Source organism: Pelodiscus sinensis, unplaced genomic scaffold, assembly GCF_049634645.1.
Source record: "Pelodiscus sinensis isolate JC-2024 unplaced genomic scaffold, ASM4963464v1 ctg65, whole genome shotgun sequence".
NCBI lineage: Eukaryota > Metazoa > Chordata > Testudines > Trionychidae > Pelodiscus > Pelodiscus sinensis.
In genome coordinates this window covers 248370-265105 of record NW_027465825.1, presented here as the reverse complement: position 1 = coordinate 265105, position 16736 = coordinate 248370, and the positions used below count along the sequence as shown (strand labels likewise).

General features: G+C 58.6%; 1 protein-coding gene across 1 annotated transcript in view; it reads left to right on the top strand.

The window, feature by feature from the left end:
- TIE1 (tyrosine kinase with immunoglobulin like and EGF like domains 1) overlaps positions 1-16736 on the top strand; it is a 78286-nt gene that overhangs the window by 19969 nt on the left and 41581 nt on the right. The window contains exons 5-7 of the mRNA XM_075914584.1: positions 6872-7003; positions 13856-13996; positions 14582-14710. Coding sequence (XP_075770699.1) covers positions 6872-7003; positions 13856-13996; positions 14582-14710 — 402 coding nt within the window. The remainder of the gene's footprint in view (positions 1-6871; positions 7004-13855; positions 13997-14581; positions 14711-16736) is intronic.

Here is a 16736-nt window from a genome sequence, read left to right as displayed (position 1 = left end):
TTTACATCATAACTGGCCAAATTCAGGTTCATGCCCACATTCAAGCTACATGAGTAATTATGTGTTCTTAACATTTTGAATTAGTTTTTCATTTTAATTTAAAAAGTTGCATGTATTTTGGGAATAACAAAAGATCCATATTTGGTTCCATGCTGAGCCCTAGGTTGTAGCCCCCTGTCTCAGACACTCCAGGGGTACGTCTAGACTACAGGGTTTTGTCGACAGAAGTTTTGTCGACAGATACTGTCGACAAAGCTTCTGTTGACAAAGAGCGTCTAGACTACATTCAGTTCTGTCGACAAAGCAAGCTGTGTTGTCGACAAAACCCTGTATTCTAGACACAACCCTACATGCAATAACACCTTCTGTCGACAGAACTCTGTCGACAGAAGGCGTTATGCCTCGTAAAATGAGGTTTACCAGCGTCGACAAAACTGCTGAGTTCTGTCGACGTTATGTCGACAGAACTCAGTGGTAGTGTAGATGCAGGTATAGTTTTGTCGACAAAAGTCCACTTTTGTCGACAAAACTCTGTAGTCTAGACACACCCCAGTTGTCTAGTGTCACTACCTGTAACACTCCTTTTACGGCAATCTGATCAAATAAAAATATTCTTCCAATCCCAAAGACTAGCCCTGTTACTGGTCAGTTTGGAACTCAGATCTTTTCTCAAAAAACACACCATTGTCAGTTGTTTAGAATTGAAAATCTAAAGGTTTACAGAAAGAAAGAAAGAAAGAAAGAAAGAAAGAAAGAAAGAAAGAAAGAAAGAAAGAAAGAAAGAAAGAAAGAAAGAAAGAAAGAAAGAAAGAAAGAAAGAAAGAAAGAAAGAAAATTGTTAGAGGAGTCAATACATATAGTAGGGAAATTAAATTTTGATTAATTGGCTAATTGAATAATCAGTGCAATTTGCATCGACTATTTGATTAGTCCATAATGGTGCCTCCACCTTTGAAGTGTAGAAACAGCCCCAGTCTCCCATTAGCCCTGTGCTCCCTGTGGCTTTTCAAAGCTGACCCCAGGCCCCATGCAGCCCCGCTGATTTGAAATGGTGCGGGGAGCCCAGCATCAGGCTGCACGTGGTATTTCAAAGCAGCAGCGCTGTATGGAGCCTGGGCTGAGGGGGGAGTCCCCAGCTGATCCCAGGCTCCACTTAGTGCTGCCACTTTGAAATGCCATGTGCAGCCTGGGGACTCCAGAGCTGGCCCTGGGCTCCACACGGTGCTGCCCTTTGAAGCGCTCCCTCCTCTCCTCCTGCCCTTGCTGCCTCTTTCTGATAGATACAGCGGGGGGGGGACGACTAGTCGACTAGTGTGTTGACTATCCAATAAGCATTTGCTTATCTGATAGTCGACTGCTTGACTAGTTGTTCACATCCCTAACATATACCAGCTGCAAAGTCCTAGGTGCAGGCGTGTAGCAGAGGTGGAATAATCTGCTGTCTTCAATCAAGTCTCTGGAATACATCCACTTTAGGATGGCTCATCCATCCTTTCAAACTGCAGTTCATAGCGAGAATCCTCCAGAGGCAATGAGCTGGACTGAAGACGAAATGGAGAGCCCTTTTTCCATCCTAGGCCGTGCGGAGGGATTCTCAGAGTTCCTGCTGTGGAAAAGGACAGCTACAAAATGGAGTTGGTCACATGAGCGAGTCACCTGTCCATGCATGACAGATAGGTGACTGCATGGCTGCAAGGAGGAGAGGAGGTGAAGGCGGCGCCAGGGTCCAGGCCTGCATGACACAGAGGGGCAGACGCCAGAGAACAGGGAGCAGGGAGAGAGCGGCTGTGACGGACCGGGCCGTGTCTGGGCACAGCTTAGGGTGTCCGCTCAGGGCGAATTGCTCAAATCCGGGGCTCTTTACAGTCCCCCTGACTGGCGACCTCTCCACACAGGCCACAAACCAGTCTCACAGAGCGCTTCAGCTGCCTGCCTGAAGTCTCCCGAGCAAAACCCCTCCGACACCCCAGCAATATCTGTGCCCCAGATGGCCCCGGGCCTGTACACAGGTGGGGGGTCCTAGCACCCAATCCCACCTACCCCGAACAAGTTCTGTCCGGTTCCAAGAAACCAGCCACAGATCCCTGGTCAATTTACCCTCTGGACCTTACCACAAATCACGCTGGGCCAGTCCTTTAGAATCTATATCTAAAGGTTTATTATCACAAGAAAGAAAAGCCTGAGAGTAAGGTTATTAAAGTACAGTACGTTACATGCACCGAATCTCCCAGTTCTCGATGCAGGCTCTAGCAGAGATGTTGCAGCTGCTGGTTTAAAAGTTCTTATTGCACATCCTAGGATCAGGATGGGTTCACAGGTCTTCCGGGCTCTTCAATCCCTGCAGTGCTGCCTCTGGGATGAAGTGCTGAGCTGAGAACAAAATGGCATCGACCACATGGCCTCTTTATACTCCTTCCTGGCCTCTTCTTGTATGTAGCAGGTCACCTGGTCCTCAGCCTCTCTGCTGGCAGCTCTTGTGTCTCCGCCCTCCTGCTTTAGGTGTGTCTTTGGGCCATCAAGGGCCATTGTTCCACAGGGCTTTGCTACTCAGTCTGTCCATAGCAATGCTCAACCACATTCACAGAAATATTCAGCTTCCACACAAATTACAGATTCCTACCTACACACACAGACATTATACACTCACATAAATAGCGTACATAAGATCAACAAACAATAATCTCCCATTCAATACCCCACATGGCTCCCCCCACACCAATTTCTGGGGGCAACACCCCCACCTAGGGGTGCAGCAGCGATCTGGCTGCTTCCCTCCAACTCAGTAATGTGACACCCCCAACGCAAAATTGATGCAGGAAGTGATGCCAGTAACATCACTGAGGGCATCACAGGCCTCCCCCAACAAAATGGTGGCGTGCCTCAGTTTCCCTTCTTACACGGGACCTTCTGGCTGGAACCCTTTTTGTCCTGTAAGAAGTTCCAAGACCAGTTACAAATGTTAACCACGAAATAGCAACATCACAATGTCCCCTTACATACCGTCTGTCGTTTGGTACATCTCCAGACAGATTACATGGTATTTTCATAAGCTCATGCACACTGTATACCGTTACAATTCTCTGCCACAATAATACATTGGTTACAAGAATTAACATCAGTAACAAGAACAATCCTATACCAGGTGTATACTGAAATTCTCCGTCAGGCCCCTTCTCTGGCCCCACACCATTGCAGTTTTGGCCCTTCAGGTTTAAACTGCAAATCTTCTTGGCCAAAGCAAGTCCTGTCCCTCCCCCTTGTCCTCTGGGCTCCAGGCCTGAAACCTCTGGCCAGACCAAGACAAAGGGCTGGCTGGGTGTGACTCCCTGGCTCACAATGGCCCTGGAATTCTCCCCCTTCCCCCACTCAGTGGGGTAACAGCAGTAAGCTGTAGACTCCCAAGTCTCTCCTCTGTCCCTCTCTAACCTCTGTTTCCACATAGAACCAGATATCAGCTTCCCTGATAGACTATGAGTGTCCACCGTGTCCAGAGATGGGAGCGTAACTGCCATCTCCTGCATCCTAGGGAGAGTGACCACACAGCTGTCCTGCTCTGCATACTTAGCTACCCAGCCCTTCTCCTGAATCTGAGACACTAAGTTTCCACTCTCCTCCTTCACCTGGGAACAATCCTGTCCCACACACACTGACTTCCCAGCAAGCTGGTCACACACAGTCACTGGGTTAGCAGCCTGCTCCAGTTCTCTGGATGTTCCTGCCTCATCTGGAACAACCCTCAGTCCCTCCGAGACTTCTCCACCACCCTCCACACTGGGTTTCCCTAAACCCCAGTCAGTGGAGTCACTGTTAACAGATAAGTTCTGTCTGTCAGGCACTGCAACAAGTGCCTCACACAAGAAGCTGCTGCCTTTTACAGGCAGAGCTTTCTCCTGAATGCTTTCTCCAAGCCAGGCATCGTTACCTCTCACAGTTACTGCAAACTGCTTGCTACAAGCACTGCCAGGACTCTCCTCCCTATGAGCTTCCTTAGGCAGCAGTTCACCCTTCCCTGGCTCTGCAGCAGCCTTGCCCTGCTGAGCCACAACCAACTCCTCCTGCACTTCCCTTACTCCCTGAGTCATCTCTGGCCCCTCAGGTGGATTCACTGATAATCCCCTCTCAGGCACATAGACAGACCCACAAGAGACAGGGTCAGAGGCATCTTCACTCCCTGTGCAGCTCTCTAGATGGCTGTAAACGTCCACACCATCATTAGGCACCAGAGTTAACACACCCTTATTCTCTCCTTGTGCCCGGGCTAAGGGGTCTCCCTGCTCCCACCGAGTAGCTCCCCCCTCTGCCAGCAACACAGCAGCATCAGGCACAATATCAGGTCACCACTGTCTGGTCTCTGGGGTTCTGGTAAAACACAGACTGTCTCTACCTGAGTCACCTCATCCCTCTCCCCAGCAGACACAAACCTTGGGCCACCCCCTTCCTGGGCCTTAGCCATATCCAGACCCAACTCTGGGACAACCACACTGCTCTCAGCCTTCACAGGCTGTGGGGCACCTTCCTCAAGCACAGGAAGAAACTCTTCCCCACACACAGACAGACAACCAGAGACAGATTCTCCCTTGTCCCCCCACTCCTGGCTAATTTCAGGCATACAGCTAGCCACTGGGACAGCTTCCTTTACTGCCCCACTGCTACTTCCACCAGCCAAATTGCCAGCTTGCACACACTGTGCTTCACACGACTCAATTTCAGCTTGTGCAGGTTCAATTCCACAGACCTCACCAGCCACCAACTCCTCAACTAAAACTTCACTCTGGCCAGCCACTCCAGGCTGCCCCAGAGAAACATTTCCCTGACTTCTGGGCTCTTCCTGCCCTGGTTCTGATTCCAGCCTCACCTCTGAGGCATCAGACGGGCCCTCACCCACAGACTCACTGCCATCTGTCACAGGCACACATGTAGAGACACTTTCCCCTTGGTTACAGGGAGACTGACCAGCTCCAGGAAACTTTCCATACCCACATGCACCCCCTTCCCAAACCTCCCTGCTAGCTACAGGTAACACAAAAGGTTTGCATTCACACATGCTTTGGGGTTGGGTCATCACATCAGCTGGGTAAAATACGTCTGCCATATCATAAGCATACCCCATACCCACAGAGTTATACATTGAACCTTCAGGAGGATACAGTCTCTCTTGTTCTTTTAGTCTCTTAAGCTGGAGGTCAAGTCTAGCATTTTCCTCCTTGGCTAGGGCCATCTTCTATGCATGCTTTGCCATTCTCTCTGCATGTTCTGCTTTTCTCATCTCAAGTTCTCGATCCATCTCCTGCTTTCTCTTAGCAATTTCTTCATCTGCCTTCCGCCTTCTTTCAGCAGCCTCCTTGGCTTGCTTCTGCTCCTTTTCATCCACATCTCTGGTTAATAACAGCACTACCAGATCTAGTTTAGAGGCCCTTTTCCTAAAGGCAATGCCTCTCCCCAAGCACAAATCCTTCAGAGCACTTTTGCTCAGACTCTCATATAGTTCCGGGATCATCGCAGCGGCTCTTTAATCAACCAAACTCTCAACACCAAAAATCAAATTTAGACAGCGTGGGGTCCTGATCCCAAAGCTCAATTGACCAAGATCTGTGGATCCTGCCGACTACGCCACTGTGACGTACCGGGCCGTGTCTGGGCACAGCTTAGGGCGTCCGCTCAGGGCGAATTGCTCAAATCCGGGGCTCTTTACAGTCCCCCTGACTGGCGACCTCTCCACACAGGCCACAAACCAGTCTCACAGAGCGCTTCAGCTGCCTGCCTGAAGTCTCCCGAGCAAAACCCCTCCGACACCCCAGCAATATCCGTGCCCCAGATGGCCCCGGGCCTGTACACAGGTGGGGGGTCCTAGCACCCAATCCCACCTACCCCGAACAAGTTCTGTCCGGTTCCAAGAAACCAGCCACAGATCCCTGGTCAATTTACCCTCTGGACCTTACCACAAATCACGCTGGGCCAGTCCTTTAGAATCTATATCTAAAGGTTTATTATCACAAGAAAGAAAAGCCTGAGAGTAAGGTTATTAAAGTACAGTACGTTACATGCACCGAATCTCCCAGTTCTCGATGCAGGCTCTAGCAGAGGTGTTGCAGCTGCTGGTTTAAAAGTTCTTATTGCACATCCTAGGATCAGGATGGGTTCACAGGTCTTCCGGGCTCTTCAATCCCTGCAGTGCTGCCTCTGGGATGAAGTGCTGAGCTGAGAACAAAATGGCATCGACCACATGGCCTCTTTATACTCCTTCCTGGCCTCTTCTTGTATGTAGCAGGTCACCTGGTCCTCAGCCTCTCTGCTGGCAGCTCTTGGGTCTCCGCCCTCCTGCTTTAGGTGTGTCTTTGGGCCATCAAGGGCCATTGTTCCACAGGGCTTCAATACTCAGTCTGTCCATAGCAATGCTCAACCACATTCACAGAAATATTCAGCTTCCACACAAATTACAGATTCCTACCTACACACACAGACATTATACACTCACATAAATAGCGTACATAAGATCAACAAACAATAATCTCCCATTCAATACCCCACATGGCTCCCCCCACACCAATTTCTGGGGGCAACACCCCCACCTAGGGGTGCAGCAGCGATCTGGCTGCTTCCCTCCAACTCAGTAATGTGACAGCGGCAGCTCAGCTTTGCTCTTCGGGGTGCCCGTGGGGCGTTCACGCAGAGCTGTTACCGGGAGGGGCAGAACATGTGTGTGCCACGGGACTGGAATCCGTGTGTGGGTCCCACGGTCCTGGCCCTGCCGAGAGCACAGGCCTTCCCTCGGGCTTTGGCTCATTTCTCAGTGCAGACTACGCCTGCAGACGGTGCTCCCACAGCTCCATGGGGACTGGCGCTTCCCTGAGCCCCTCCGCTTTCTCCCCAGGGTGCCCAGCGAATAAGTGGGGCTCCTCCTGTGAGAAGGACTGTCCTGACTGCCTGCATGGAGGCATCTGCCACGACACCGTTGGAGAGTGTATCTGCCCCCCAGGTTTCATGGGCACACGCTGTGAGAAAGGTATGGCCTCTACAGCCCGGCCCCGTGGGAGGAGGGGGTGCTGGGCCTCTACAGCCCGGCCCCGTGGGAGGAGGGGGTGCTGGGCCTCTACAGCCCGGCCCCGTGGGAGGAGGGGGTGCTGGGCCTCTACAGCCCGGCCCCGTGGGAGGAGGGGGTGCTGGGCCTCTACAGCCCGGCCCCGTGGGAGCAGGGGGTGCTGGGCCTCTACAGCCCGGCCCCGTGGGAGGAGGGGGTGCTGGGCCTCTACAGCCCGGCCCCGTGGGAGGAGGGGGTGCTGGGCCTCTACAGCCCGGCCCCGTGGGAGGAGGGGGTGCTGGGCCTCTACAGCCCGGCCCCGTGGGAGCAGGGGGTGCTGGGCCTCTACAGCCCGGCCCCGTGGGAGCAGGGGGTGCTGGGCCTCTACAGCCCGGCCCCGTGGGAGGAGGGGGTGCTGGGGCTCTACAGCCCGGCCCCGTGGGAGGAGGGGGTGCTGGGCCTCTACAGCCCGGCCCCGTGGGAGGAGGGGGTGCTGGGGCTCTACAGCCCGGCCCCGTGGGAGCAGGGGGTGCTGGGCCTCTACAGCCCGGCCCCGTGGGAGCAGGGGGTGCTGGGGCTCTACAGCCCGGCCCCGTGGGAGGAGGGGGTGCTGGGCCTCTACAGCCCGGCCCCGTGGGAGGAGGGGGTGCTGGGCCTCTACAGCCCGGCCCCGTGGGAGGAGGGGGTGCTGGGCCTCTACAGCCCGGCCCCGTGGGAGCAGGGGGTGCTGGGCCTCTACAGCCCGGCCCCGTGGGAGCAGGGGGTGCTGGGCCTCTACAGCCCGGCCCCGTGGGAGCAGGGGGTGCTGGGGCTCTACAGCCCGGCCCCGTGGGAGCAGGGGGTGCTGGGGCTCTACAGCCCGGCCCCGTGGGAGCAGGGGGTGCTGGGGCTCTACAGCCCGGCCCCGTGGGAGCAGGGGGTGCTGGGCCTCTACAGCCCGGCCCCGTGGGAGCAGGGGGTGCTGGGCCTCTACAGCCCGGCCCCGTGGGAGCAGGGGGTGCTGGGCCTCTACAGCCCGGCCCCGTGGGAGCAGGGGGTGCTGGGCCTCTACAGCCCGGCCCCGTGGGAGCAGGGGGTGCTGGGCCTCTACAGCCCGGCCCCGTGGGAGGAGGGGGTGCTGGGCCTCTACAGCCCGGCCCCGTGGGAGGAGGGGGTGCTGGGCCTCTACAGCCCGGCCCCGTGGGAGTAGGGGGTGCTGGGCCTCTACAGCCCGGCCCCGTGGGAGCAGGGGGTGCTGGGCCTCTACAGCCCGGCCCCGTGGGAGCAGGGGGTGCTGGGCCTCTACAGCCCGGCCCCGTGGGAGGAGGGGGTGCTGGGCCTCTACAGCCCGGCCCCGTGGGAGCAGGGGGTGCTGGGCCTCTACAGCCCGGCCCCGTGGGAGGAGGGGGTGCTGGGCCTCTACAGCCCGGCCCCGTGGGAGGAGGGGGTGCTGGGCCTCTACAGCCCGGCCCCGTGGGAGCAGGGGGTGCTGGGCCTCTACAGCCCGGCCCCGTGGGAGCAGGGGGTGCTGGGCCTCTACAGCCCGGCCCCGTGGGAGCAGGGGGTGCTGGGCCTCTACAGCCCGGCCCCGTGGGAGCAGGGGGTGCTGGGCCTCTACAGCCCGGCCCCGTGGGAGCAGGGGGTGCTGGGCCTCTACAGCCCGGCCCCGTGGGAGGAGGGGGTGCTGGGCCTCTACAGCCCGGCCCCGTGGGAGCAGGGGGTGCTGGGCCTCTACAGCCCGGCCCCGTGGGAGGAGGGGGTGCTGGGCCTCTACAGCCCGGCCCCGTGGGAGGAGGGGGTGCTGGGCCTCTACAGCCTGGCCCCGTGGGAGCAGGGGGTGCTGGGCCTCTACAGCCCGGCCCCGTGGGAGGAGGGGGTGCTGGGCCTCTACAGCCCGGCCCCGTGGGAGGAGGGGGTGCTGGGCCTCTACAGCCCGGCCCCGTGGGAGGAGGGGGTGCTGGGCCTCTACAGCCCGGCCCCGTGGGAGGAGGGGGTGCTGGGCCTCTACAGCCCGGCCCCGTGGGAGGAGGGGGTGCTGGGGCTCTACAGCCCGGCCCCGTGGGAGGAGGGGGTGCTGGGGCTCTACAGCCCGGCCCCGTGGGAGGAGGGGGTGCTGGGGCTCTACAGCCCGGCCCCGTGGGAGGAGGGGGTGCTGGGCCTCTACAGCCCGGCCCCGTGGGAGGAGGGGGTTCTGGGGCTCTACAGCCCGGCCCCGTGGGAGGAGGGGGTGCTGGGCCTCTACAGCCCGGCCCTGTGGGAGGAGGGGGTGCTGGGGCTCTACAGCCCGGCCCTGTGGGAGGAGGGGGTGCTGGGGCTCTACAGCCCGGCCCTGTGGGAGGAGGGGGTGCTGGGGCTCTACATTTCCCCAGGTCCTTGTAAAGAGGGGCAGAAAACCAGGGATCGAACCCTGGGATGTTGCCCTGTACTGGTGTGAGCGAGGGGTTTAGAGCAGAGTACAGTCTGAACACCCAGGGCATGTCTGCACTGCAGTGAACACCCACCACTGGCCCAGCCCGTGGCAGCTGACTCAGGCTCGCACAGCTCAGGCTAAGGGGCCCTTGGACTGTGGTATTTGAGCTGGGCTGGAGGCTGGGCTCTGGGACCCATGAGGGAGGAGAGTCACAGAGCTCAGGCTCCCTTCCATGTTGCACCCAGAATACAGTGACCTCACAGGTGTGCACTCACCGTAGTCCCACGGGGAGGGGGCAGATCCCCACGAGGGGTCTCTCACTATACAGGTGTGCACTCACTGTAGTCCCACGGGGGAGGGGGCAGATCCCCACGAGGGGTCTCTCATTGCACAGGTGTGCACTCACTGTAGTCCCACGGGGAGGGGGCAGATCCCCACGGGGGGTCTCACTATACAGGTGTGCATTCACCGTAGTCCCACGGGGGAGGGGGCAGATCCCCACGAGGGGTCTCTCATTGCACAGGTGTGCACTCACCGTAGTCCCACGGGGAGGGAGCAGATCCCCACGAGGGGTCTCTCATTGCACAGGTGTGCACTCACCGTAGTCCCACGGGGAGGGGGCAGATCCCCACGAGGGGTCTCTCATTGCACAGGTGTGCACTCGCCTTAGACCCATGGGGGAGGGGGCAAATCCCCACGGGGGGTCTCTCATTGCACAGGTGTGCACTCACCGTAGTCCCACGGGAGAGGGGGCAAATCCCCACAGGGGGTCTCTCATTGCACAGGTGTGCACTCGCCATAGACCCATGGGGGAGGGGGCAAATCCCCACAAGGGGTCTCTCATTGCACAGGTGTGCACTCACCAGAGACTCACGGGGGAGGGAGCAGATCCCCGTGAGACTGTCAAGCAGGGTGGTGATTTGTGCCTCTGTACACAGCAGTGGTGAGGCTTGTGCCGGCACGGGGCACAGCTAGAGGGGTGTGGAGATGCTGGGTTAGGCCCAGAGAAGAGGTGTGAGGATGAGGTGGGGCGGGGGACGCGTTCCACACTCAATCTGTGCACTGTCTCTAGCCTGAGCTGTGCAGGAGGCGAGACCAGATGGTCACAGTGGTCCTTTGTGGTCGTATAATCTGTGTCTCTAGTCCTTGTGGCCTGGCCTGGCAGCCTGGGCTCTCAGAGGCTCTGCACCTATCCAAAGAGCATCTTGTTCATAGTCCCCTGAGCTGAGATCCCCTGTGCTGGCAAGTGCAGAAATCCCAACCCAGCCCAATGCTGCTCCCCCTTGCAGTGCATGCTGCAAACGGGGCTGGGCAGACAGATTGCTCTGGGCAGGAGCTGAGGCTATGTGGTGTCTGGGCCCATTCAGATTAGCCTTGTCTCTGACAGTGTCACAGCCACAGGGCTGCGCAGGGACGTTCCTGTTTGGCCCCAGAGAGCGGCGCTTTTTCACCTGCCGCTGACGCACATTTGGCTTGTGTTGCATCTGGCCAGTGAAGAAATAGAAGTTCGACACTGTATAGATCCAAGCACAAGGGTTTATTACACACAGTGCTGGCGGCGTTTCGCTTTGCTGTTAGGCTCAGTGAGACTGCCCAACAGTGGTCTACTATAGATTATATAGGGTGCCAATGGGCGGAGAGACGTGACGGGGTGGGATTCCTGTCAGTGAGACTGCCTAAGAGTGGGTTACTATAGATTATATAAGGTGCCAATGGGCGGAGAGACATGACGGGGTAGGATTCCCATCAGTGAGACTGCCCAACAGTGGGTTACTATAGATTATATAAGGTGCCAATGGGCAGAGAGACGTGACGGGGTGGGATTCCTGTCAGTGAGACTGCCCAACAGTGGGTTACTATAGAGTATATAGGATACCAATGGGCGGAGAGACGTGACAGGGTGGGATTCCTGTCAGTGAGACTGCCCAACAGTGGGTTACTATAGATTATATAGGGTGCCAATGGGCGGAGAGACGCGATGGGATGGGATTCCCATCAGTGAGACTGCCCAACAGTGGGTTACTATAGATTATATAGGGTGCCAATGGGCGGAGAGACGTGACAGGATGGGATTCCTGTCAGTGAGACTGCCCAACAGTGGGTTACTGTAGATTATATAGGGTGCCAATGGGCGGAGAGACGTGACGGGGTGGGATTCCTGTCAATGAGACTGCCCAACAGTGGGTTACTATAGATTATATAGGGTACCAATGGGCGGAGAGACGTGACGGGGTGGGATTCCTGTCAGTGAGACTGCCCAACAGTGGGTTACTATAGATTATATAGGGTGCCAATGGGCGGCGAGACATGACGGGGTGGGATTCTTGTCAGTGAGACTGCCCAATAGTGGGTTACTATAGATTATATAGGGTGCCAATGGGCAGAGAGATGTGACGGGGTGGGATTCCTGTCAATGAGACTGCCCAACAGTGGGTTACTATAGATTATATAGGGTACCAATGGGTGGAGAGTCGCGACGGGATGGGATTCCCATCAGTGAGACTGCCCAACAGTGGGTTACTATAGATTATATAGGGTACCAATGGGCGGAGAGACGCGACGGGATGGGATTCCCATCAGTGAGACTGCCCAACAGTGGGTTACTATAGATTATATAGGGTGCCAATGGGCGGAGAGACGTGACGGGGTGGGATTCCTGTCAGTGAGACTGCCTAAGAGTGGGTTACTATAGATTATATAAGGTGCCAATGGGCGGAGAGACATGACGGGGTAGGATTCCCATCAGTGAGACTGCCCAACAGTGGGTTACTATAGATTATATAAGGTGCCAATGGGCAGAGAGACGTGACGGGTGGGATTCCCATCAGTGAGACTGCCCAACAGTGGGTTACTATAGATTATATAGGGTGCCAATGGGCGGCGAGACATGACGGGGTGGGATTCTTGTCAGTGAGACTGCCCAATAGTGGGTTACTATAGATTATATAGGGTGCCAATGGGCAGAGAGATGTGACGGGGTGGGATTCCTGTCAATGAGACTGCCCAACAGTGGGTTACTATAGATTATATAGGGTACCAATGGGTGGAGAGTCGCGACGGGATGGGATTCCCATCAGTGAGACTGCCCAACAGTGGGTTACTATAGATTATATAGGGTACCAATGGGCGGAGAGACGCGACGGGATGGGATTCCCATCAGTGAGACTGCCCAACAGTGGGTTACTATAGATTATATAGGGTGCCAATGGGCGGAGAGACGCAACGGGATGGGATTCCCATCAGTGAGACTGCCCAACAGTGGGTTACTATAGATTATATAGGGTACCAATGGGCGGAGAGACGCAATGGGATGGGATTCCCATCAGTGAGACTGCCCAACAGTGGGTTACTATAGATTATATAGGGTGCCAATGGGCGGAGAGACGCGACGGGATGGGATTCCCATCAGTGAGACTGCCCAACAGTGGGTTACTATAGATTATATAGGGTGCCAATGGGCAGAGAGATGCGACGGGATGGCATTCCTGTCAGTGAGACTGCCCAACAGTGGGTTACTATAGATTATATAGGGTGCCAATGGGCGGAGAGATGCGACGGGCTGGGATTACATAAATGCTCCGCCCATAGCTCAGGTTTACATGTGTGCTAATAAACAGGTGTTGCGTCTCAAGTGTCATTTTGCAGTAAATAGATTTCAGGTCCATAGAAATGACAGGTGGCATCTCCCAGACAGGTTTGCTTGCAGGTACATTCCTCCATGGTCTTAAAACAAAGAGAACAGTAACGAGTACACAGCATTGGCAATTGTATATATTTACTACTGCGCCCCTTTGGACTGGATTGGCATCTGGGATGGGCGGCTATCATTACTCATGCTAGCATGCTGGCCGGCTCCCCTCCCCGAACCCTGGCTGGGGTGTGGGGAGGCTACACTGCTATCGCCTCCTGAACTTGGTAGGCAGACGTTCGAGGTCACTCTCAAGGAGTTATGTGTCTGTAATTCACGATAAGGCCCCAACTACTGCCCTGCACCTGGGGTTCTGCTGTCTCAGCTTGTTTCATGCCTAGTTGTACAAACAAGGCCTGTCTTTGCTTGTCTCTGTTTCCTTTTAATCATGTATTGTCCGTTGTTAGCTAGGCCTCAGGCCTCAGACCAGGCCCGTAAGGTTTGAGTATATGTGAAAGATTCTTAACAGAGACTGTGGTCAAGATCTTCCATACATACTATCGGGAGTTTGGTCCCTCAGCCAGCACCTCTGCTCTGCCCTGTGGCACTGAGCAGACTTTGTGCTCAGCCACAGTTGGGCCAGAACCGCCTCACTTCCCGCTGGGTTTGCTGAGCTCTGAGCTGTCTATGGACCTGGGTGCTGGCAGCGTGGCTTGTCCTGCTGGAGAGGCTGAGCTGGGTTTATTGGGGCAGGGCCAGGCCCTTGGCAGGAGAGCAGCAACTGGGGCAGAGGCCTGAGGGGATTTGTCTTGTCCTGAAGCCTGCAGGGAAGGCAGGTTTGGCCGTAACTGCCAGGAACGGTGCAACAGTGAGCAGGGCTGCAAGGGGCTGAGCTTCTGCCTGCCGGATCCCTACGGCTGCTCCTGCGCATCCGGATGGAGCGGCTCCCAGTGCAGCACAGGTACAGTAGCTTGGCCTCTCCCTGCTGGATCCAGGCTGGCTCCTTTCAGGCCCAAGGGGAGTCACCACACACAGGGGCCTGAGCCTGCTCCTTAGCAGTGGGGCCAAGGCAGCTCCCCACTCCCACCCCACCCCATTCGGCTGGGTTCCTTGCTGTGGTTTGGGTCTCCCTGCTGCCTGGGCAGCTTTCCGGGTACGATGGCGCTTCTCCTTGGGGAAGGATGAGCAGGGCTCCTGTCTCCAGCGCGCAGCCCCCAAGCAAAGCACCCGCAGCAGCCCAGCCCAGATGCAAAGTGGTTTGAGAACGGGAACTTCCACAGCTCAAACTTAGCCGATGCCCATCTCCTCTGACCCCCAGTGCATCCCAGGGACACGGTGGGCTGGGAGAGGCTGGGGTGGGGCCCGCAGTAGAAAGTCCCGAGCGAGCACACCTCGCTGCTTGGACAGAAGGGCAGGCGAGCCCTGGCTCTTGGGCCCTGGGCACCCAGTCCTGGGGGAGCCCTGGTTGTAGGCGCTGCTTGTGCTCTGCCTTGCACGGGCCTCACGCCAAAGCCCTGCACCAGTGAACGCTTGGCTCTTCCCTCAGCCTGCCCCCTCGGACGCTACGGCGCAGACTGTGCCCTGGAGTGCCACTGCCAACACGGAGGCGCCTGCAACCGCTTCACCGGCTGCGTCTGCCCCTCAGGGTGGCACGGGGAACACTGCGAGAAATCAGGTAGAGCTCCCTTGGTGCCGTCCCTCCTGATCTGCCATGGGCCCAACACTGCCCAGCAGGGACCCGCGGGATCTCTGCCGCTGCTCTGCCCCAGCCCCAGCCCTGCGGTGTCTGCCCCTGCAATGCTGGGGCACCCCCCCACTGCTCTGCCCTTTCCCCAGCCCTGCGGTGTCTGCCCCTGCAATGCTGGGGCACCCCCCCACTGCTCTGCCCTTTCCCCAGCCCTGCGGTGTCTGCCCCTACAATGCTGGGACACCCCCCCACTGCTCTGCCCCAGCCCCAGCCCCAGCCCTGCGGTGTCTGCCCCTACAATGCTGGGACACCCCCCCACTGCTCTGCCCCAGCCCCAGCCCTGCGGTGTCTGCCCCTGCAATGCTGGGGCACCCCCCCCCCGCTGCTCTGCCCTTTCCCCAGCCCTGCGGTGTCTGCCCCTGCAATGCTGGGGCACCCCCCCGCTGCTCTGCCCTTTCCCCAGCCCTGTGGTGTCTGCCCCTGCAATGCTGGGACACCCCCGCACTGCTCTGCCCCAGCCCCAGCCCTGCGGTGTCTGCCCCTGCAATGCTGGGGCACCCCCCCACTGCTCTGCCCCAGCCCCAGCCCTGCGGTGTCTGCCCCTACAATGCTGGGGCACCCCCGCACTGCTCTGCCCCAGCCCCAGCCCTGCGGTGTCTGCCCCTGCAATACTGGGACACCCCCCCACTGCTCTGCCCCAGCCCCAGCCCTGCGGTGTCTGCCCCTGCAATGCTGGGGCACCCCCCCACTGCTCTGCCCTTTCCCCAGCCCTGCGGTGTCTGCCCCTGCAATGCTGGGGCACCCCCCCACTGCTCTGCCCTTTCCCCAGCCCTGCGGTGTCTGCCCCTGCAATGCTGGGGCACCCCCCCACTGCTCTGCCCTTTCCCCAGCCCTGCGGGGTCTGTCCCTGCAATGCTGGGGCACCCCCCCACTGCTCTGCCCCAGCCCCAGCCCCAGCCCTGCGGTGTCTGCCCCTGCAATGCTGGGGCACCCCCCTCCCCGCTGCTCTGCCCTTTCCCCAGCCCTGCGGTGTCTGCCCCTGCAATGCTGGGGCACCCCCCTCCCCGCTGCTCTGCCCTTTCCCCAGCCCTGCGGTGTCTGCCCCTGCAATGCTGGGGCACCCCCCCGCTGCTCTGCCCTTTCCCCAGCCCTGCGGTGTCTGTCCCTGCAATGCTGGGGCACCCCCCCACTGCTCTGCCCTTTCCCCAGCCCTGCGGGGTCTGTCCCTGCAATGCTGGGGCACCCCCCCACTGCTCTGCCCCAGCCCCAGCCCTGCGGTGTCTGCCCCTACAATGCTGGGACACCCCCCCCACTGCTCTGCCCCAGCCCCAGCCCCAGCCCTGCGGTGTCTGCCCCTGCAATGCTGGGGCACCCCCCTCCCCGCTGCTCTGCCCTTTCCCCAGCCCTGCGGTGTCTGCCCCTGCAATGCTGGGGCACCCCCCTCCCCGCTGCTCTGCCCTTTCCCCAGCCCTGCGGTGTCTGCCCCTGCAATGCTGGGACACCCCCCCGGTGCACTGCTCTGCCCCAGCCCCAGCCCTGCGGTGTCTGCCCCTGCAATGCTGGGGCACCCCCCCGCTGCTCTGCCCTTTCCCCAGCCCTGCGGGGTCTGCCCCTGCAATGCTGGGACACCCCCGCACTGCTCTGCCCCAGCCCCAGCCCTGCGGTGTCTGCCCCTGCAATGCTGGGACACCCCCCCACTGCTCTGCCCCAGCCCCAGCCCTGCGGTGTCTGCCCCTGCAATGCTGGGGCACCCCCCCACTGCTCTGCCCTTTCCCCAGCCCTGCGGGGTCTGCCCCTGCAATGCTGGGGCACCCCCCCGGTGCTCTGCCCTTTCCCCAGCCCTGCGGGGTCTGTCCCTGCAATGCTGGGACACCCCCCCACTGCTCTGCCCCAGCCCCAGCCCTGCGGGGTCTGTCCCTGCAATGCTGGGACACCCCCCCACTGCTCTGCCCCAGCCCCAGCCCTGCGGGGTCTGCCCCTGCAATGCTGGGGCACCCCCCCGGTGCACTGCTCT